Source organism: Vipera berus (assembly GCF_964194415.1).
Source record: "Vipera berus genome assembly, chromosome: 3".
NCBI lineage: Eukaryota > Metazoa > Chordata > Lepidosauria > Squamata > Viperidae > Vipera > Vipera berus.
Window position 1 is genome coordinate 14,776,636 of NC_138204.1, and position 24,006 is coordinate 14,800,641.

General features: G+C 36.7%; 1 protein-coding gene across 3 annotated transcripts in view; it reads left to right on the plus strand.

Moving 5' to 3' along the window:
- The window catches only part of LOC308665734 (serine/threonine-protein phosphatase 4 regulatory subunit 1-like), a 38,059-nt gene that overhangs the window by 9,346 nt on the left and 4,707 nt on the right, over positions 1-24,006 (plus strand). For 2 of the 3 annotated variants that reach the window (XM_081323889.1, XM_081323890.1), the window contains exons 2-18: positions 158-290; positions 2,361-2,467; positions 4,612-4,754; positions 6,641-6,787; positions 7,359-7,466; positions 8,126-8,191; positions 9,796-9,954; positions 10,925-11,076; positions 12,258-12,697; positions 14,568-14,779; positions 16,046-16,135; positions 16,895-17,080; positions 18,363-18,524; positions 19,544-19,644; positions 21,588-21,708; positions 21,901-22,035; positions 23,653-23,794. In XM_081323889.1, the coding sequence (XP_081180015.1) occupies positions 158-290; positions 2,361-2,467; positions 4,612-4,754; positions 6,641-6,787; positions 7,359-7,466; positions 8,126-8,191; positions 9,796-9,954; positions 10,925-11,076; positions 12,258-12,697; positions 14,568-14,779; positions 16,046-16,135; positions 16,895-17,080; positions 18,363-18,524; positions 19,544-19,644; positions 21,588-21,708; positions 21,901-22,035; positions 23,653-23,794 (2,604 nt within the window). The remainder of the gene's footprint in view (positions 1-157; positions 291-2,360; positions 2,468-4,611; positions 4,755-6,640; positions 6,788-7,358; positions 7,467-8,125; positions 8,192-9,795; positions 9,955-10,924; positions 11,077-12,257; positions 12,698-14,567; positions 14,780-16,045; positions 16,136-16,894; positions 17,081-18,362; positions 18,525-19,543; positions 19,645-21,587; positions 21,709-21,900; positions 22,036-23,652; positions 23,795-24,006) is intronic. The other variant, XM_081323891.1, reaches the window with a different exon arrangement.

A 24,006-nucleotide genomic window follows, 5' to 3' on the forward strand; every position in this document is an offset into this window, starting at 1 on the left:
TGGCTTTGTGCTATGGAAGTGAGCATACACTTATAGAAGCAAAATAAACGAAATGCAGTCACAAGCACATATGGATATTAAATTGGTGTTGGGTCCCCCCCCCCCCCCCCCCGTTTCCTCTCATACTAATATGTCATTTTTCTTTCTTCTTTTTAAGTTGGGTTTGAAGACTATGGACCAGATTGTGAGAGCATGAGGATAACTGCTTTCCTGGACATTCCAGGGCAGGATAACTTAACTCCACTTGGACGTTTAGAAAAATATGCTTTTAGTGATAATATATTTAACAGGTAATATAGAAATAATTATTACTATTTTGTTGCATTTCTTTAAATTTTCATGAAACTAAGATAGTCAATTACTGTAACGCTGTTTGGATATTTTGAATAACTTTTTGTTTAGATCCTTTTGGCTATGTTTTCTAGAGCTGATGAAAGTTGGCCCAAATATTTAAAGGATAGAATAGAATAGAATAGAATAGAGCTGGAAGGGACCTTGGAGGTCTTCTAGTCCAGCCCCCTGCTCGAGCAGGATCATATTATGTATGCATTGTTTTGAATAAAGTATTAAAGAAAGTTTTAATATTAAAAATGGAATCTAAAGAAGAGAATTGTATACAGTTATACCTTGTTTAATTACCAAAATTGGCATTTGCAACTGTTGCTAAGTGGAAAATTACATGACCACAATAGGTTTACGTTCTCACTTTCTCTTCAGTTGTTAAAAAAGGGACTGAAACTGCAATTGTTAAGCAAAATATGATAGAGACATGATTTTACTTCTGCCTTCTCTATTAACTCAATAGTAGTAACTGTGAGAGGGATCTCGGAGTCCTAGTGGACAATAACTTAAATATGTGCCAGCAGTGTGCTGCAGCTGCCAAAAAAGCCAACACAGTGCTAGGCTGCATTAACAGAGGGATAGAATCAAGATCAAGTGAAGTACTAATACCACTTTACAATGCTTTGGTAAGGCCACACCTGGAATACTGCATCCAGTTTTGGTCACCATGATGTAAAAAAGATGTCGAGACTCTAGAAAGAGTACAGAGAAGAGCAACAAAGATGATTGGGGGACTGAAGGCTAAAACATATAGGGAACGGTTGCTGGAATTGGGTATGTGTAGTTTAATGAAGAGAAGACTGAGGGGTGACATGATAGCAGTCTTCCAGTATCTCAGGGGCTGCCACAAAGAAGAGGGAGTCAAGCTATTCTCCAAAGCACCTGAAAGCAGGACAAGAAGCAACGGATGGAAACTAGTCAAGGAAAGAAGCAACCTAGAACTAAGGAGAAACTTCCTGAAAGTTAGAACAATTAACCAGTGCAACAACCTGCCTCCAGAGGTGGTAAATGCTCCAACACTGGAAGTTTTTAAGAAGAGACTGGACAGCCATTTGCCTGAAATGGTATAGGGTTTCCTGCCTGAGCAGGGGGTTGGACTAGATGACCTCCAAGATCCCTTACAACAACAACTTCTTCTTCTTCTTCTTCTTCTTCTTCTTCTTCTTCTTCTTCTTCTTCTTCTTCTTCTTCTTCTTCTTATTATTATTATTATTATTATTATTATTATTATTATTATTATTATTATTGTTATTATTATCATTACTCTGCTTCCCGCAAGCCAGTTGCACAGTGCACAAATGGCACTTGTGTCATTGTGGGACACTGTAATAGTCACAAAAGCAAGATTGGTCACAGGTTTTTTCAACATTATAACTTCAATGCTTGCTGAATGAGAAAGTTGGTAAATAAGGACTACTTGTATGACAGATGAATATCCATGGGACATCTTTTCTCCGTAATAAATACCGTAGCAGTACTAGAACAAAATGGGAAAATTGCTTTGACTTCATGGTAGTATTGCTATGATAAGTAATGATATCATTGCAAAATTCTGTTTGTAACATAGCCATTTAATTGCTTTATTGATCTTTTTTGTTTAGATCTTATATGTGCATGTTCAGTGATGTATATGTACATATCAGTGTGTGCTGAAATGAACGAATTTTACTTTCATTTGCATGCTGAAAGCAGAAAAATACTCTAAAAGCTGGAATTCATCAGTTACTTAACTTTTAGATGCTATCCCGACCTATCTCTTAGTTTAGAATTCCTTTAAGATTTTTTTAAAGGGGTTTTTGATTCCCAATCAGTATTGCTTTGTATGTTATCTTCTGCCAGCTATTCTCTGAGTAATTTGGAAAAGAGGATGAGTCCTACAGGAGAGTCCCCATTGAACATAAATAAAACATACCTGCAGTTGAATTATACTATACTGTTCTTAGTTTGTTCACGAAGCTATAATAATGAATTAATATTTCAAAACAATAACTAGATGTGTATATTTGTTACCCGTGCAGACAAATAATTACCAGAGGTCTACTTGATGTCTTTCGAGATTTCAATCAGAATGAGGAAGATTTCTTGACAGTTATGTCAATAGTCGTCCGGCTATCTGAAGATACAGGTGATTCTTCTGATCTTTATACTCTCATTAATTACAAATGTATTTTCTGTATTACTCTATTTTGAGTGTAAACTTGTACATACTAAATCTAGTTTATGACTAATCACTGGCAGATTTTACAGATTTTGAGAAGCAATCTTTCTCAGTCTTGCCTTTATAATAATTGGCATCATATGCAGAAATTTATGAATTAAGTATTTTACCTGATTCACGATGACAACAATTAGTATCTCTAAAAGATCCTGTAAATTCCCAATGATAATTTGTATAATTCATTTCCATTTTGTAGGCTGCAACGGCATTATGCCAAAATAAAGTTTTAAACTCCTGAGATTTTCAGATGTAAGTTTTTTGATTTTTGCTCGAAATCTCAAGAGATTTTATTGTTCTTGGTTTTTATCTCCAAAGATTTTAGACAAGAAAAAAGGGGGCTTTCTTGACACACTAAAAACAAACACATTTGGAACTATGTAGGTGTCCCTTGATTTTTCTTCTATATGCTCTCATACCAGGGTATCAGTAGCTAATGTGTTGAAAACATCTAGCTGTCAAAATTGGGTAGCATTAAAATAAATAACACAATATTGGGTCCATAAGGTTTCTGCTTATAGCTTCTCAAGCAACTGAATTATGAAAATGCTGGTCTTTTAAAAATATGTAAGTTATCTCTAAAATTGGTTCTTATCTCTGAGGGATTGGGAAATGGACTTTTTAAAAAAAATAAACAGCAAAAGGATGCTTAAAATGGATCGAGAATCCAGATGAAATTGAAATAAGATTTTGGAATTAATTATAAGAAATCCTTTCTGTGGAAAATACTTTTCCACATTGAACTAGAAGGAACTACAAATTGCAAGACACTCACATTTGACTTACAAATATAGAATGAAGCAAAAAATTTTAACATTGGACATACTGAAGGATGTTTTGGAACAAAGGACACAAAAGGTAATTTTAAGAGTGTCTGTCTCTGGGTTAAAATTTGTTATAGAAAAGGAACAAATTTTACCTGACAAATTGAGACTGATCTGAAAGTGGATTTGAAAGTTATAAGTTATAAGATTAACATGGGAGAAGGTGTTACATTGGACATTCAAAACAAATTGGCTGATGTCTTAATAATTAAAAGGGATATACAAATAGCAAACCAAGACCTGGATAATTTTATTGGGTTTACAAGAGAGTCTTGTTAAAGCTTTGAAGAATTTTGTGAAATGGGAAAAAGAGAAAATGAAAAAAATCATTATTTGTAGGGTATAAAATCAAGATTGTTAAAAGTAAAAGGAGAGAATATAAAGTTGATTTGTTTAATCAAGGTTAAAATAGAGATGTTGTTATTTCCAATAATCTTTAATGGACTTTTGTTGACATTAGGACTGAATTGATGAGGCTTTAAGGATTTGTTTATAGGTAAGAGATTGGACATGGGAAGTAGAGACTGAGAAAGTGATAAATTACTAAAATTGTTTATGCTTGTGGTAAAGGAGGAAGTGATTTCTTCATATATTTTCTTTACTACATTATTTTGTTTCTATTTTTCATCAGTTTATAATGCAGTATAAATCACATTTAAAGTATTTTCAGTTCTGCTGTTCAGATAGGATATATTTCTGGAGAAAGCATAAGAAAAATCAAGCACATAGAGGATTGGACAGGAATAACTCCTTTCTGAAGAAAGGTTATGGTGTTTGGAGCTGTTTAGCTTTAAAAGAAGAGGTATAATCATGCTTGATGTAAAAATATTGATAGATACAATTCCTTTTTTTTCTTCAAAGAAATAGCATTGGACCAGCCATTGAAACTAATGAAAATTCTGAACAATAGAAGACTTTTTACACTTTCTCTACTTTTTACATTATATTACTAGTTAAACTATAGAAATTGCAGCTAGCAGATACTGTGATGTCCATCAGTTTATTAAATAGTATTAAAAGATGACTAGAAAAAATCATGGAATACTGTTTTTAATAGTTTGATGGCTGTATACTACCTTTTTTATTGGAGGCATCCCGCTTAATGTCAGTGCCAGGGAGAAACAGTGAATGAAAGTTACTATTTGTGGGCTTCCTAGATCCACCTTCTCAGCCGCTAATGGGAGTATCTTTTAAAGTACTTTTTAAATTTTGTACAATTTTAATTTCTAGAACCTACTGTACGGACAGAATTAATGGAACAGATACCACCCATTGCCATTTTTCTACAGGAGAGTAGGCCTAACTTCCCTGCAGCATTTTCCGAATACCTTATGCCTATAGTGGTGAGATACCTCACAGATCCAAATAATCAGGTATCGTTTTTTGAATGGGATGTATTGTTCACTCGGTTGTGGTAATTTTTTCTTGTAATATTCAGTTAGATACCTTGATTTAGCTTGATATGCAGTGTGATTTCCATATCCTCCTATGACATAACTATCGAGAGACATTTAGAGACATTTCTTTCTATTCTTGATTAACCATTCCTTATAATATCTAAATCTGTATGAACTGTGTTTAATCCTAATTATGTTTTATTGGAAGGAACCAACAGCTTCCAAGATAAGATTAAAAACATAAATCCGGTTCATACTTAAACAATATGAAACCATAAGTGTGGCATTAGTAATTTATTTCCAAAAAGCCATCCAGAACAGTTCCATTTTTAAACAATTTATTTTATTTATTTATTTTATTTATTGCATTTATATACCGCCCTTTCCCTGAGGACTCAGGGCGGTTTACAGGGAGTTAAAATCAAACATACAAAAGTTAAAAGCCAAATTAAAAAATATTAAATCAACCCTGTGCTATTAAAACCCGATTAAAATAATTTTCTCCTCAGCCTGGGCCCGAGAGCTCAAAGAGCCAGGTCTTCAGGCCCCGGCGGAATGATCGGAGGTCGGGGGCAGTCCTCAGCTCCACCGGCAGCTGGTTCCAGAGGGCAGGCGCTCCCACTGAGAAGGCCCTATCCTTGGGTGTCACCCGCCGGCAATCTCTTACCGGCGGAACCCTGAGCAGACCCTCCCTGTGGGAGCACACTGGGCGAAGGGCGTTTGAAGCCGGCAGCAGGTGTTCCCTCAAGTACCCCGGACCCAGGCCATGTAGGGCTTTATAGGTAATAACCAGCACCTTGAATTTCACCCGGAGGGCAACCGGAAGCCAATGCAGCTTGCGGAGTAGAGGTGTTACATGGGAGTATCGGGAAACCCCCATTACAACTCGCGCGGCCGCATTCTGCACCAGTTGAAGCCTCCGAGTGGTCTTCAAGGGCAGCCCCATGTAGAGAGCGTTACAGTAGTCCAAACGGGAGGTCACAAGCGCATGAGTAACTGTGCGTAGGGCGTCTCGGTCCAGATAGGGACGCAACTGGCGCACCAGGCGAACCTGTGCAAAAGCCCCCCTGGTCACGGCTCCTACGTGATCTTCAAAATTGAGCCGTGAATCCAGGAGGACGCCCAAGTTGCGAGCCCTATCAACGGGGGGTAACACCTCACCCCCCATCGTTAGAGGTGGAATAACTTGGTTAACCCGAGATGCCGATATGCACAGCCACTCAGTCTTGGCGGGATTGAGACGAAGCCTGTCTGATGGAAGGCCAGTCTAATTTTGGGACATATCCCCCCTCGTTTTATGAAATGGGGACTGCAATAGAGAATCATTGCTTGTGATCTCTGTACTCTTACCTCTCCTCTGTGGGGGACCATTGAAAAACATTGGCAGAAGGTCTACACTTAAAGAATTGGATGGACAAGGTCTAGAGCAGGGGTGTTAAACTGCTGGCCCGCGGGCCGGACATGGTCATGAGGAAACTGCGCTTACCTCATTGCTGGCAATGGGGGGAAAGTTTCAGTACATCATGTGACATTGTGAGTTTGACATGTCTGGTCTAGAGGAAGTAAAGCTATAAGTACCAAAGTGTCAAACCACATATGTCTTTATGGTTAAAACGAACACTTAAATTGTGTTCTGAGAATTTTCAGCTTAATATAACCAAATTAGTACGTGCTGCCTGCCCTTCTCTCAAAAATCCAGGATAGGGATAAAACGTGTGCCCATAAAACCACAATGCAATGCCATTACGCATAATCTTGTGATAAAACAATAGAACTTAAGTGTTCTGTAAGAAAATTCAAGTATGTTGGTCACAAAATATTATTCCCTAATATATTATTATTTCTCCTTTGCACGTTGTTAGGTTAGAAAAGCAAGCCAGGATTCACTGCTAATATTACTGGATCAGCAACTTATTGCTCAACATGATATTGAAAATAAGGTGTGTCCAATTCTATTAGAGCTTTCTGCTCCAGAAAGTGATGATGAATACAAAGTGGAGGCAGTCAATGTACGTAGCACATTTATTGTAATATGTTTTTTCTGAATTGATAGCAAGGAGATTTATCTAGCATTTTAATATTTATATAATTATGTAAAACAATGTTATTAATTAAATTTCACCTTTGTTATTGGCATATTATTCAGCAGTTTTCCAAATATTGATCTTTCTTTATATCATTTGAACAGGAATGTGTTCAATTTATTTTGTGTCTTACCCTCTCAGCAGCGATCTTATTCAAAATTTCATTCAACCAAATGAATAATTTTATACATCTTTAAAAATTGGATTTTAGAATGGTATCTGTTCTTAAAGCTTGAGATGAAAAGCTAGTATGAGATCAACTAAATATAGCCACTATTTGTTTAAATAAATTGCATTTATATATTGTTCAATTTCAAAACTAACTGATTCCATGATGGTATGTCTTAATATCGGTGTACCTGATAATTTTTATTCTTGAACTGTAGTACTATTCCCAAGCAAGTTACATCTTTTAATATATATTTTAAACGGAATTGCTAAAAATCAAAAGAAAATGATAAAATGAAGCGGAAAAAAAGGATTTTTTTCTCAATAGATAATCTGCAAAATGGCATCTATGGTGAACAAATCTACTCTTGAACGCTTGCTGCTTCTTCGATTCTGTGAGCTTTGCAGTGATGGAAAACTCTTTCAAGTCCGGAAGGTTAACATTTGTTGATTTTATACTAATTTAGTCATCTGCATTGGAACATACCTAATAAAATTTTGGAATTAAATTAACTTAACCTGTAAGTACTATTGAACCCCCTCCCCTCTCTCCCATTTTTTAAACTTTTTATATAAATGACAAAACAAGTATATCTTGTTTTACATTTTGAACTGCCACTCTCATTCAAGTGGCTGTTTTGAAGTATAATTGACAACTGACACCCATCTAAAATCAACCAAAGCCAATACAAATCAATTGATGCACACTTGAAGGCCATTTAAGCCCTTATTGTTATAAATATTCGAATGGGGCTAACTGAGATTACATGCATACATGCATGCATACAAGAACTGTCTGATAAAAACACAGAATGTGATTATATCCAAATAAATGTCATGCACGCGTTGACTTTATGATACAAACCCCATCAATCTGTGTTCCCATTTTGACCTGTGAAGCAAGTAACATAAAACAGCATTTCCATCATGACACAGTTTCCCACCCACAACCCACCCCTGTGCATGTTTGTGGTGTAGCATTCAGCTTTTGTTTATGAAGGTCTATAATTAAGTTAGTCTGTATGTATAAAGAAACAGAAAATTGAGTAACATGTTATCAACAAACAAGCATTATGTTTGTTTCTTTTGCTTTAGGTCTGTGCAGCCAGTTTTGGTGATATATGCAGCGCAGTTGGGCAAGAAGCCACCGAAAAGAATTTGGTATGTTAAAATCTGAGAGTCAAGTTGGACATCTTGGAATTTCATGCTGTTTGCAGCCCATGTCATATAAGAATACCAAATTAATGTGTTCTGTGTGCATACAAAGCAGATTCTTCCTCTGAAATGCTTGGATTAATGGAAAAACTTTATTGGAGACGACTCCTTCCAATAATTGCTGGACCTTAATACATGACAGTATTGTACAATTCAAAGATACTAGAACTTCTTTGATCTGGCTGAACAAATATTTATTTTCTCCACTATTAAGTAATATACATTACTTCCAAAAATGTCTTCATTTTAAAATGTTGTTCTTGAGTTTCAGCCATGGCTGAATCTTTTTGGGTTGGCAAACAAAATTATTGCCAAAAAAAAAGTTTCGTTTTGTTGACCCCAACTTTCATTCCTAAATTCAGAAAAGAAAAATGTGACTCCTTTAATTCGGCTTTTCTTAAATTGCTGCAGCTTGCAAAACACTGATTGATTGTATGTTGGCCACTCTGGTTCACTAAGAAAACTTATTTTTTCCCTTCCATCATGGTGCTTATAAATTCCACACACGCCCCTCTTCTTGTTCACATTCTTGCAATTCCCTTGTGTCCATGATTATTATTATTTTAAAAGGTAAATGTGGTTTAAAAAACTCTCTAAAACAAATTACAGGCTTGCTCTATTGCCTGACTAATCCATGACTATTGACAAAGGAATGAATCCCTCTCTCTGACACTTGGAGTATCTTCTGCGTATGATTAAGCAGAGCTGGGTTAAAGGAAACCATTTAAGTGACTTTCATCCTGGAATAGTACCGTATATTGTATTGGGAATTCGAACATGTCTGTGAGAATATTTTGTTGGAAGAACAACATGCTTGTAGAAAGGAGAAACAAATTCAATAATGTTTTCTTTTGATAGAATGTTAGGTGTACTTTTTATCTCCCTTACGTCCTTATTTTGGGTTCTCATATCACATTACAGGCCATAATCAGATTATAAGGCCACAACTACACATGGATAACTGGAGATGAGGAAAAAAATTATGATTTTAAAGAATTTGTGGTGTCTGTAATAAGATAATATTAAATTTTTGGGTTTGCCCCATATACTTTTTTCTGTCTCTCACCTCTCAGAAATTCATCAGATATCAGATTTTTTTTCTTCAGGCTAAAACTGCAGTATGTTTGATCTTTAGTTGGGTGTGATGATGAGCTACTATTGATAACTTTACATTGTTGATCCTTCAGTGTTCATATTCCTCTCCTAAGCTTTGCTGATATGAATATTTTTAAAGTCTTGCTGTCAGCTTCTCATCAGAGACTCAAATTAGAATGACATTCTCAAGAAAGTGAGCTTTCCATTATATACTTAGAAGTATGAATTGCATTAATATAGTGTCATTAGCTAAGTAAGACGGAGTTGATCTTGCATGTTTTCAATCATTTGTGATTAAATCATTCGATAAAGCATTTACTCTTTGCTACAAACCACTAGATGAATGTTTGTTTTGCCTACTAATCTGATAAGTATTTGTAAGTAAACATTTTCCAAACAGACCAGATAATGTATACAAGCAAATCAGTTGTTCTGCTGTGTCTTTATTTTGGCAGATTCCAAAGTTTTTTGAGCTGTGCTCTGATAACATTTGGGGTATGCGGAAAGCTTGTGCTGAATGTTTTATGGCTGTCTCCTGTACTGTTTCTCCTGAGGTTCGGAGGACCAAACTGTCTCCCCTCTTCATCGGTCTCATCAGTGATCCTTGTAGATGGGTAAATAGAGTCTGGATTTGTTCATCTTAAATGGCAGTGATTCCATAAAAGCAGAGAATCTATGATAAAAGCAAATGAATATTTTGAAAAATGCCATGCATGATCATGGTTTGATTTAATAGCAACATTGTTAACTTCCATCAGCATCTCCTATATCTCTAAAATAAATTCACAAGTAAGTTTCCACATATTAAAACTCAAAGGAAATACTGTTTGTGCAAATACATATTTTGTGTTCGGTTTTGTATGCAGTTTGAACAGTTGAGCTTGAATCAATTATTCATTGCAAGCAATATCACAGATTTGGGGACATATTCTGATCTTTTTGATTATATTAATTTATCATTCATTTTTCCCCTAGTCATTAATAAATTTGCAAAAATACAGTAGAACTCAGTGCTGCTGACGTATCATAGTACTGGTGTTTCCATTGATGTTAGACAAAATTAATTCCAATCAAAGCTGCCTATTAATAAAAGCTAGTTTTTTTGCAACTGTTATTTTTGGTCATGGCCTGTAGCCTTAAAAATAAAATGTACACATTTGAAGCAATTACCTTGTTCTCACTAATATTGATTGAATATGTACCATCAAGTTGAGGTCAGTCAGCTCTTAGCAACCATAAAAATGGATTTTCTCTGTCTGTCCCCAAACTGGTCCTTTGAGTTTTCCATTGGTGCCTTCACGGCTGTAGTTGAGCCCATGTTGCTGCTGGTTGTCTGGTTCTTCTCTTTTATTCTATCACAGTAATACAGTGAAATTATAATATTTCTTCTTTTGTAGAAACTGAGTATCTGTTCCCTAGAGTTTATGGATTTTGTAACAAGACCAAATAAGCGGCATTAAAGGTGCCAATCTGAATTGATGGTTTCACTTTTGAATTATATTAAACATGTAATTCATGAACATTTAACTTTAATTGGAAAGAGTATCAAAGCCATCATATTCTCTTATATTTCCAATATTCTAGGTTCGTCAAGCTGCTTTCCAATCACTTGGTCCTTTTATTTCTACTTTTGCAAACCCTTCCAGTGCTGGTCTATATATTCGAGAGGATGGGACGCTCAGCATCCGGCCTTGTAGTCCATGCCCAGATCACAGTGCAAATTTAAAGCCATCTAGGTATAGTGATTTGAGATTAATGGTAACTGGGTAGCTTGAAACAAGAACTCTGTTTTTGATCCAATTGAGAAATCATTAATGGGGTTATTGTATTTCTCAGGATGAAGGATTCTAATTTTGATAGCTCAAAATGCAATATTCATTTCAAAAAGTATTTTATGTAATAAACTATTATTTTCACCAGCTTTATAATTGTAACAAGTCTTTAAAGTGTGCAGTGATTTAATATAACTAGTGATGCAGCTATATATTTCAAAATCCATATTTAACATTATAAAATGAAGTGAGCTTGTAATGGTAGATAGGCTGTTACCTTGTGTAACAGTGTATTAAACGAGTGTATTAAATAATGAGCAAGTATCTTATGTGCCGGTTTTTCAGAAGTTGTTTACCATTGAATTGAAAGAGGTATTTAATCATAATTTTGAAAACCAGATTCTAAAATATGAGACAACAGAAGGAGCTCTTCTTTAAAAAATAACAGTGAGTGTAATATTAGAAAAGTAAATGTCTGTATACCCCATAAAGAAATGGGAAATTTACTTTATTCTGTCTCATATTTGCTTGGATACAAAAAAAATATTGTTTTCTTATTTCTCCAATTGTTTTATCTCTTTATGATTTACATAGACTAGCAGGTTTGAAAACATGGCGGAAATAAACTGCATATATCAGGTTAGGGATAAAGTAGTGATCATAAGTCTTTCTAAGAGACACTTTTTACAGCAAGACAGTTTCAAACAAATTACCTCATTGATGCAAAATTTGAAAAGAAATACTTCAAAGTTTAATCCAGAATTTCAGAAGTCATTGGACTTTTGTTTTATCACTTTCCTTCTCTTCTGAATGTGAGAAGAAGCCCCAGTGGTGTGATAAAGCTTTTATTTGATCTTGGGGTCTCCTTGATCAGACAATTTAGAATTCAGTGTCAATTTATTGACCTCACAGCAAATATGACATGGAGGGGCAGGTAATTAGTAAATAACTAAATTTACTTAAAACAAGTTAAAGTTTGTCTAATCTTATGAAGCACCAGTGTTTTCAGAAGCAGGATTAATTTTGAGAGGAAAGCCAGGACTTATCATAGTTGAAACTGTATTTAAACCACTGCATTTCAGGCGAGCTCAGTTTATGTTGGCTTTATGCTTTCACTGTTGTTTTAACAGTATTTCTCTTCTCAGATCAGAGGACTCAATGGAAAATAAATTGGAATCTTTGACAGTGGAATCTTCTTTTACTCCTGTGGTTTGTTCTGAAATGTCACACTTGGATGCACAGAATCAGTGTTCAGCCATACACATCAATTTTGGAATAGATCAGACTATGTTACCTCAGGGAGATGAGACTTTTTTAACTAATGATATTAAAAACTGTCAAACCAACGAATATCAGGAAATTAGCTCAAGAATCCAGTCTGGACAGGATGTGTTTAATACTTTCTTATACTGGCGACCGCCTCTTCCCGATATAAGCCAGGATATTGAGCTTCTTCAGGGAAAGGCAGAGATACACAAGAGCACCTCGATATCAGGGGTACTTTATAATAACTGTGTTGCCAGCAGTGAAATTAAAAAAGTTCTGCAAAGTTTACAGGAGCACATGGATGACCCAGATGTTCAAGGTACGTTTTACTAGCAGCCATCCTGGTGGTGTTATCTTGAAATTTCTGGTCTTGTTGCCAAAGTCTTCCCCAGTGCCACTTTATAAAGAAAAAGCATTTTCAGAGCTCGGTATAGTTTCCCTGACCCTCATAAAAACTTCCATTCGGAGTCATCAAAGACGGAACTGTCAGGAAAGTGTCAGAAGGCAGGGCTAAATTTTTGGCATCTGGTGGAGAACATCTTTCCCTGTTCAGTCTTTGCTCTGTCTTCTAGTTGAGGATGGCTTTTTTTTCCTTCTTCTTCAACTGGTCTGAGAGAGAAGATTCTGCATCTTGTTCTTTCCCCCCCCCCCCCAAAGAAGACAGTAAAAATGTAGGAAACGGGATGGAGCACAGTAAGGCGAACCCATTTGTGAATCACAACTTAAACTCATCAAGACTAATATTTCTCCGTAACACATTTCTGCCTGGCTTGCACTTCTTCCCGCCATTATTCACCTGGGCAGATAGCTTGTTCTCCAAAGGACTTGTTTGCAGGCTCTCAGGGAATTTTGACCATAAGAGAAACTATAAATTAAAGTAATTTAAAATATAGAAATAGCATCAAAAATGCTTTTTATGCTTGTTATAGTATCATGAAACTCAGATCCCTCTAGTGGACTTATACTTGTATGTACATTTCTTATATTTTCATGCCCTGGTATACCCTAACTGGGAGATATGCAGAGATTGTGAAGGACAGGAGCATATCATAGGTGATACTTGCATGCACAAACTGGGGATCTTCCAACAATGATGTTTATGTCCTTTTATCCTTTTTCAAGGTCTGGTCATAAGTACCGATTTGCAAATGTGTTATAATTTGGAACTGTTGTTAAATGACTAGTCATAAGTCAAGGACTACGGATAGTCCCATTCTTCCCAGACATAATCAGCCACTCTGTCATACCAATTCCTTACCAATTTCCTGGTCTTCAGACACACTTAACTATTTAAGACATTTATATGGTTGTCCATCTGTCAAATGCATTCAAACAAAGATAAAAGCAAAAAGAAATCCTTAGTCCACCAAAGAAAAAACTGGTTAAGGTCCTGAAAAAGAATCAATAAAAGCATAATGAGCATATCCCACAGCTATTTTGTAGCTCCATTAATACCCTAACTCCAGAACATGGATTAATAGCCAGGTCTTCATGACTTTTCAGAAGGCCAACAGGATTGGCACTGTCATCTTTGAAGGGAACTGACCCACATGACAAAGAAGTCATACTTGCTAGGACCCATCAGGTCCACACATTCATTGATGGGATCCATAGCATCCCCATTCTGCCTGATCTTACTAGGATTCATGACTCATATTGGGGATGTGTTTTCATAAAGTGAGCATCAGTGCCATTTGTTTTTCCCTCAGTCAGTTACCTACAATAGCTCCAGACTTCATCAACACAATCGTTTTTAGCATAATTCATTTCATTAAGCAAAACAAGTTCAAATGATCAACTTCCAAACTATTTTTAAGCGCCAATCTTAACTATTTTTATTCAGCAGGCAATCTCACTGTATTTAATGTTCTTTATGTCTACTAAGATTGCTCAGAATGTCAGTCTGTGACTCACTTGGTAGAGTTCAAGACAGTTTCAGTGTGTGTGTAGAACCTGCATGAAATGTTTATATGTGACTTCCAAAATCATCCTGTCTTTATAAATATTTCTGGATTTGAACATTCCCTACGGCCATAAATAAGCCTACCTTCACTGGTTTAAGAACCAGTGTATAAAGTATTTTCATTAATTAGTCACAGCTGTTTTAGTGAAAGTCTTTGTGTTTTTAATATTTTGGAAAATGTGGTACAGTATTTGAAAACTTAATGGGATTTACTTTATTCAATCAGCTCAGGTTCAAGTACTGTCTGCTGCACTCAGAGCTGCCCATCTTGATTCTGTCGGCTGTGACAGCAAGCAGAATGCGGAAATTAATGATACCTACCAAGAAGACATCCCAAATTTGGCCTGTACTTCCCGAACAGATGAGAATATCTTATCTTCACTGCCAAGTCTGGCTGATGTGATTGAACTACCTGATCCAACTATAATACAGAATGCGGTAAATATGTGTTGGGGGAAAGGACAGGTGATGGTCAATCAATCATTTTCCATAATTTTGGTTTCTTTGAATTTTAGCCAGGTACCCCTTAGGGAACTGGATTGAAAATTACATTAGAAAGCAAATGCAACTTGAAAGGTTAACTCAGTTAGACATAACCTCAAAGCTATCTACAGGTAGTCCTCAATTTACAACTGGTAAAACATTACCAGACATTGCAAAATATTTGCACCAGTAACCCCATGGTCACATGATTATGATCTAGGTCAGACATGTCAAACTCGCGACGTCACGTGACGTGCAACATATCGGAGCCTTTTCACCATTGCCAGCAGTGGGGTGGGCGCGACTTCCGGATGACAGGTCCAGCCCGCGGGCTGGCAGTTTGACACCCCTGATCTACGTGCTTGACAATCATCTGTGAACATGTGACAGTCATTTGCAATCTCCTGTATTGGCTCCCCTAGAAAGTCAGTGGGGAAGCCGGTAGGAAAAGTTGTAAGCTGTTGCCACTTGCTGGGTAGCTGAAATTTCCTCTTGACAGGTAGCTCTTTGAGAGTAAAAGAGCTACCTGCTGAGGGGAGGGGAACTCCTCTGATGGACTGTAGAAACAGAGATCAGATCCCTAAGATCTGAGCTCAGTTCCTGCAGCCCTGCAGAGGAGTTCCCTTTGGTGCATGGAGGGAAGCTGAAATCAGTAGGCATCTATTTTACTTTGCTTAACAACCCAAGACATAGCTTAACGAGTGCCAGGGTTGCGGTCGTTAAGTGATGCAGTCATGTCACCTTCTTACTTAGCTGCTGTTTCGCTCTATGACCGAGATTCCATTTCCAGTTGCGATTGCAAGTTGAAGCCTACCTTTAATTACTGAACCTTGGAAGTTCTCCCAATACATACTTAGATTGGCAAAGTCCTACATAAAGCTTGAGGACCTGCAGATAAGTCACTCAGCCCTTCAGTGAATTATTAGAAAAATGTTAAAAAACGGTATCCTAATGCTGACATGGGAAGAAGAATAAATATTAAGCTTGGAAATTTCCAGCTTTTTGTGCCAAGCCAAATGAAGCGAATGTTGATTATTGGATTTCTCAATACTTGGCCCAATGTTCAATATAAGCTGGAATGTAGAAGCAATATAATACAGTGATACTTTTGGTTTTTTTTTAACCACAGTAATTCAGTTCTTAGGAATAGGCTTTTTGTTGCATTTCAGTTGTACTGCACTTTAACACTGTTGTATATTTTATTATTATGCACTTTTACAGAAGTCAGAAGAACAACACAATGATGTCAACAAAGCTTTAGAGGCACAAGAGAGTGATCCACGTCTCGAAGAAGATAAATCAAAATTGCAGGTTTCCAATTTTTCTGATATTCCTGGCTAAAATTGAGACTTTTTTAAAAAAAAAACAACTGTAGTAATTCAGTGCTGATTGCTGCATGTTTTGATTACTATGTATAGAAATTTAAGCTTGATAAAACATTATTTTCAAACTTGGCCCTATGCATTATTTTGAATCTGCATCTTGTCTCCTTTTATTACAAAAATACTATACTTAATGTAGATTTAGCCAGATTGAATATTTCACTTACCCTATTAGAAATTTTCTTCAGCTTTATCATAAAAAAAATAAACATAGTTTGGCTTGAACAGTTATTTATTACTTGTGAAATACATAGGTTTCTTGTAACCAATTTCAGAATGTAATAACTATATTGTGTAATTAATGTTAAAATAGAAACCAAACATTGAGATATCAAAGGTTGATCCGCTGCCATCAGTGTTGTAAACATGTATAATACTATAACCACAAAATGTGTCTACTTGTGGCTTGTAATTTATTTGCAGTACCTTTTATCTAGTTCATTGGCCTTGTAGACTGGTGTGAGATTTAGCATATGTGACTTACTTTAGAAGAAGCTGACTATTCCCTATTACAGAACTGATTGTGTTTGGCCCATTGTATATTTCTGCACTGGCATTATGTGGTTGCCATCTGGAGGAAGAGATAGAATGCTATACTAAAAGAACAGATGTCTTTTAGTAGTGGTATATCCTTTCTCTTGTTTAATTTATCGTTATCAATAATTTAGTATTCTTTTTTTATCTTCAGGACATTATACCTCAGCCTTTATTGGAGCAGTATTTATCTATGACAGACCCTGCTCGAGCGCAGACAGTTGATACTGAAATCGCAAAGCATTGTGCATACAGTCTACCTGGTGTGGCCTTGACACTTGGCAGGCAAAATTGGCATTGTTTGAAGGACACCTATGAAACGTTAGCATCAGACGTACAGGTAAAATACAAAGCAATCAGCACTGGTTTGCACTGTTTTAAGTTACAGATAGAAATGTGTGAGAAGCATGCAGTATTATTAATCTGTGCTGGTTTGTTTAAAATCATCCCTTTCTAAGTAAGTTCCCTAAGTAACTCTTAAGGAAGTAGATACTTCAGAAAATTGACACCTTGTTTGTTTGTATGTTTTTTATTGGGTTTATATTAGCGCTGATGGCAGCAGCGTGGCTGCTTCTGAATGCCATCTGCACTGGGCTGGCACTGTGAGAATAGACTGCTGGAGTAGATGAATCCAGTAGGGCTCATGTTCTAAATGCCACTGAATCATATACATTTATATTGTGCATAGATGGCTTACTTTTATCAGCGGTCTGTGCTAGAGCTACATTAAATCAGGCTAATGAGGGATAAATAAGATTCTGCCTAGCCCGCTTGGAATGATAGTTTGTAATAGTAAAAAATATTTTTCTAGGTTTCATGGAAATAGTTAATTGTGGAGCCCTTGGTGCTCTCTGAACTTGGTAGTTTTATTGTGGATGTTTCATTGCCCAATTAGATAACATCATCAGTACCTGGCATTGATGACATTATCCCGAAGGGTAATGAAATGTCTGCAAGAAAACAGCCAAGCTAAGTGAACACCAAGGATTTCAAAGTTCGACCTTGAGGTACACATACTCTTAAATAGTTAATTTTTGGACGAAAACCTCTATGAAGAGAATATCATAAGAAAAAGTCACATCTGCCCAGAAAAAAAGACCAAATAACATAACATTCAGGGGTGGGGTGGAGGTTACATATTTCGGCAGAAGTAGTCTTAACTATTTGCTTTCCAGTAAATGAGTGTTTTCTGATTCATCATGCCCATCATGAATAGCCACTGTATGAAAGTGTCCATGCTAATGCTACATTTTTGAAATTCTACATGAGCCACCTCCCCCCCACCCCCCAAAAATGTTGGGTGCATCTATCCCCTCAGAAATACTAATACCGAACTGTTTCACCTAACAAAGATGTCTGCTTCCTCATCAGGCAGGCAAAGTAATGCTGGATTTTGATACTTTTCTGTGGAAAGGTTTATCCTTTTGCTAGTCTGAAATTGTCCACTATTCAGTGTCATTGAATTATCTTTGGTTCTAGTACTGAGAGAAAAGATTTATTGATAATGTGGTTGCATTGTAAATTTGCATACATTAGGTTTTCCTTGTTTAAATATTCTTTTAATCTGATTGTACTTACTCAACTGTTCTATACTGTTGCCCATTTATGTGAACTATTTTCAGTGGAAAGTCCGTCGCACACTTGCTTTTTCCATTCACGAGTTGGCTGTAATTCTGGGAGATCAGCTAACAGCAGCAGATTTAGTGCCTATTTTCAATGGTTTCTTAAAAGATCTGGATGAAGTACGCATTGGAATCCTCAAACATCTTTATGATTTTTTAAAGGTAGGGATGATTCTAAGTAGGCTTATTCACATTTGTTCTGTTTTGCCTACCTCTCCCATGTGAAAAGACCCAGATTTAGAGACAGCCACATAGTAATCATTCATGCTCTGGCAATTTCCTGAACGAATAGAACTGCATTTGGATTATTGCAGTTGCGGAGCCTGGGTCTGCTTTGAAAATGGTCTGGAAACCTCAGTTCACAATAGGGATGTTCACTGGTAGTCTGGCTTACAACAGCAATTGGGATCAGAAAAGCCACTGCTCAGTGACACAGTCGTAAATTATGATGTGATGTGACTGCATCACTTAGTGATGGCAATTCCAGTAGCCCTACAGCCCTACTTTAACAGAATAACGGAAGGGACTTTGAAGGTTGTTAAATAAGAATAGTGTGGATCCTTAAACAAGGATCCTTGAACTTCCAATTTCCCATTGGCTTTCCTATTGACTGCTTGTGCAAAGCCAACAGGTGTGCAAATATCAGGCTTATGTGACCGCAGGGACTTGTGAAATACTATTTGTTCAGCACTGTCATAACTTTGAATGGTCGCTGAATGAATGGTTGTAACCCGAAGGCTACCTGTAGTGTCAGTTTGCTGATTCATTTCCAGACCCATTTTAAAGAGTTGGTTTTGTTTTTTTAAAGCTCTAAATCAGGGGTCTTCAAACTTGGCCCTTTTATGACTTGTGGACTTCAACTCCCAGAATTCCTCAGCCAGCATGCCTGGCTGAGCAATTCTGGAGTTGAAGTCCACAAGTCATAAAAGGGCCAAGTTTGAAGACCCCTGCTCTAAATAGTTAAGACCAGGTTACTTGAAGGAGCATTTATATACCTGGATTTTATGCATGTTTAATGATTCCTGTCCTGTACAGACCAGTTTTTCAGTAGCCATCCTACTGAAACCTACATAAGCCTTTGATGTTTCACAGATGTTAGATCAGCATCAAACATCGTGTGTGTCTTCAGACAAAAGAAAAATCAATTGTCAGACATACTGGTTTTTTTTAATTGTTTTTAGTTGCTTCACGCTGAAAAAAGACGTGAATACCTTTATCAGCTTCAAGAATTTGTGGTAACTGATAATAGCAGAAATTGGAGATTCCGTTACGAACTTGCAGAGTAAGTTTAAGATTCCTTTGATTTTTCTATAAGTTTATTGCTTAACCGGTGGTCATTGCTTTGAAGCATAGAAGGCATAATTAAAGGGAAGCGAATCACTTGGTTCTTTTTCAGTGCTCAGGCCTGAGCATGGGACTGAAATGGCATTGGTCACTCTTTGTCAGGGCCTGGATGGAGATAGAACATCTCTCCTGCTCCTACTAAATCTCCCAGCAGCCTTTGCTATCAACGGCCAAGAAATCTTGGAGAGCCTGTGATGAATGGGGATTGGAGGTATTAATTTCAGCAGTTTTGCTCCTTCCTGAGTGGATTATTCCAATCAGTTGGCATGCTGGGTGGGGGAGAAAAGAGAAGAAAAATTGGCCTTGCTGCTGCTGCTGTAAGGTTTGGTTTTTCTCCCCCCCCCCCCCAACAAAAAAAATGTTTACCTGAAGCTGCTGGGTGAGGTCATCCAGCAGTCTGGGGAATAGAACCATCAATATGCTGATGATACTCAATTATATTCAGGCTCAGCTGAAGATGCCGTGGAGATCTTGTTCCAGTGCCCAGAGATTCTTAGGGTCTGGATGGGAGAAAACAGGCTTCAGCTGAACTCAAGCAAGATGAAATTGCCATTTGTTTACTGTGGCCCTCAGTTAGCTCCAGTGGTGTCTCAAGGGAGTAGCGCTGCCCCTGTGGGACAAATGTGTGACTGTGGGTCTTCTTGGACTCATAGCTATTGCTGGAGCTAGGTGCAGGCTATGGCTGTTTGCCCAGCTTTGGCTCACTTGCCAGTTCACCCCTGCCTTGAGTAGGAGGACCTCGCTACGGTGACTTGTGCTGTCCTCAGGGCTTGCCTGGGCTACTGCAGTGCACTTGACATTGGGCTGCCCTTGGAGGCCACTCAGAAACTGCAATTGCTCTACAATGTTAGCATGTGCTCAGCGCTGTGATTATATTAACTAATGTTCAGGCCTCTGGTAGTTATCCAGATGCAGTTAAGAATGCTGGTTTAACCTACGGGACCATCCCACCAACTAGATTTAACCCCCCTCAAAGGGCATTTTTCAGAAGACATTGCTGGTAATGTCACATTTCCTGTCCGATGTGGGGTGCTTGGATATGTTCTATTCTCATGGTGGCCCAAGGCTCCTGGAAAAGCCTCCACTGATAAGTCAACACTGAATTATTGTTAACTGCCAAAAGTCACAAGATGTAGCAGAGTAATACATTTCAACAACAGCAACAAATTTTATTTACTCATTTTTTTTGCAAACTCTTATTTGTTGTAATGTACGCAAAATTCAAAGAAACAATAAAAAAATCCATTATCTTCCTTACAGTACGTTTGGTGCTACTGTTGCATAATTTGGTTAATTTTGTGTTGACTGAATATTGCTATTCTGATGGTGTAATATAGTGTAACATCGCTGACATCTAGTGGCAGGACCTTGCAACCGTGTTCTTCTATGTCAGCACTGCCCTATCACATTAGTTTCTCAAATTACTTGGTAAGTGTATTTATTAGTAGATGCCCATATGGCCTTATATTTCTTGCAATAGCGATGAATATATGTAGCTCAGTGTTGACATCTTCCATTGTTAAGAGTTTTTCAAGCTTGGTTTTTGAGTTACAGGTATTTCGCCAGTGAAAAATACAAAATTAAAAATATATAACCAGCAGTAAGGAGAATATAATTAAAAAACCTAAAAGATCTTAAAATTGTTCCTTCATTTGTTCATTCATTCATTCAATATATATGTATGCTGCCCATCTCACTGATAAGGCAACTCTGGGCAGCTTACAGATCTGTAAATGATTATTTAAGCAGAAAGTTTGGAAGAAGCCAGTGCAAAGCGCTGAGTTCCTAATGATATTCCTTAAAAGTGTTATTTTCCAGACTTATCTGTATTTTCAGCTAAAAACTAGAACATATATAATTCTTTTTTCTTTTCTTTTTTAGGCAGCTCATTTTGATACTTGAACTTTATAATCCTAATGATGTGTACGACCACTTAAGACATATTGCACTAACACTCTGTTCAGATAAAGTTTCTGAAGTTAGGTGGATCTCCTTCAAATTGGTAAAGCACCAGCCTTTATCTCCTTTTGTTCTATATGATATAGTTATTTGGCTTAACAAGTCTTACTTTTAAATGCTAGAAATCTGTTTCAGCATTTTTTCTCAAATTTCATAATCATATTTATTTATAGAGATGCACAGGAAACAAATGTGTAAGAAGCTGTCACTGCTTCTGCTTGTTTTTTTTTTGCAGACTGTAGCAATACTACAGAAGTTCTATGCATACAATGCAACCTCTCTGGGATTAAATTTCATTAATGAGCTGATTATGAGATTCCGCCATTGTTCCAAGTGGGTTGGTCGACAAGCATTTGCTTTCATCTGCCAGGTGAGTCCATTTCTTTCGGCGTCTGTGATGTGAGGGATTATCTAGGCTCAGGTATATAACCAAGATGAGAGCCTTGAAGGAAACAGTGGCAAATTTCTTCTGAAAAAACTTGCCAACAAAAATTCAGGGAATTGTCCAGGCAGTTTCTAAGAACTGGACACCATTGAAAGGAAGGGAAAAAAAATCACCTTCATGTACTTCTGAGGTTATTTTCAGCATATGAATATAAACAGGGACACACATAATAAAGCAAGTCATTTTTCTTCATGTTTTTCTCAATAGCTTATTTGAGGTAGATTATTTTATACCTATAGGTAATCCTCGACTTATGATGGGAATTTATGTCGCTAAACAATGTGATCCTAAAACATGATGACACGTCTGCATTGCTTACCAATGGCAACCACCTTTTTGCTTTTTATTATTTTTTTTAATTTTTTTTTAAATTTCTAGATGAAATTTTGCTAAGGATTGAAGGAAATTCATGTGGTACCAAGTAATTTATTTTCTGGCTTTATAAGGGTAATTGTCAGCTAGTAGCCTAATTAATTCTTCATTTCATAGCTTCTGTGGGCTTTGTGAATGCTACAGGAGTCAGAACAGCTTCCCACAGCTGCTTTTGTATAAATTATGATGCATTGAAGTTAGGTCTATAGTTTATTAAACAAAATTGCCACATAACTATTTAAATAAAACCAAAGAGCCTATGCTTACATTTCCTCAACCTAAGCTCTTTTGCATTAATATCATGTGAACTGGATTTGATACAAGGTGGTGTGAATATCAAAACTGTTTTCAGAAAAGATAAAAAATTCCTTCTGAGTCTCAAACAGATAAAAGCTAACCGTCTCTCGTGTGATGTATGCTATCTTTTTATGCCTTGAATAATGCTGAACAAAGTTAAGGAAGTCTTAGGTTCACTGTTGTATATCTAATTATTTTTTTAAATGTAATTGTACTATTAAGCATTATACTTATAATCAATTTCTTCCATTTTGCCTGTGCAACATTGTTATTGAACATTCAGTACGACCACTGTGTTGTACCATCTGTCAATGGAATGGACTGTGTTCTGCTTTTTAGGCTATTTTTAGAAGTTTGAGGATGCAAGACAATTTGACTTTCAATGTGCACTTATTAGAGTGCATAGATCAACAAAGGTTCTCTGCAAAGATCAGCAAGAAATTAGCTATTTTGGATGTAACTGCTGAGCAGAGTATCTTGCTGGTTTGCATCTTTAGCACATCTAAAAAAGACCTGTTAACATGTCTTAACAAATAGCCATTGTTCAAATCCCATGTGAAATCCATGTATTTACCTATGTCTATAATCTGTCTGACATGCAAAATCTGAATAGACACAGACATGTACATGTAAGTACATATCATATCACAATTGTATCTATGAACATTAGATTGGTCAGAGATTAAAATACGATACATTTTATTCTCATTAAAGGCAGTATCTCATAAGAATGATTATTATCTTTTAGTTAATTGTAGAAATGCATTTATTTGCAGCTATAGACTTTAGCAAAATTCATATAAAATTGCAGCAATCCATATCAGCTCTCTTGTTCCCCTCTAAATAGTGCTTTCCCCTATTTTCTGATTAAAGGCAGTAGTTGAAGAAGAATGCCTGCCTGTGGACCAGTTTGTTGAACACCTGTTGCCCAGCCTTCTAAGCTTGGCTTCTGATCCTGTGCCAAATGTACGGGTTTTGCTTGCTAAAGCATTGAGGCAGACATTATTGGAGAAAGGTATGTTTATTCCTTTCACAGGCAAACAGATTTCAAATGTAGTTGACTCTTATCATTATGTAATAGGTTCTCTTTAAAATTATAGATATGCTGCAAAACTTAAGAACAAAAGGATTATATGAGTTGCAGATGGCATAACGTTGCTGCCTTGTGCTCTCCTTCTACCAGAAATTGATGGTTACATGAACTGGTTAGACTCACTTGCCAAGCGG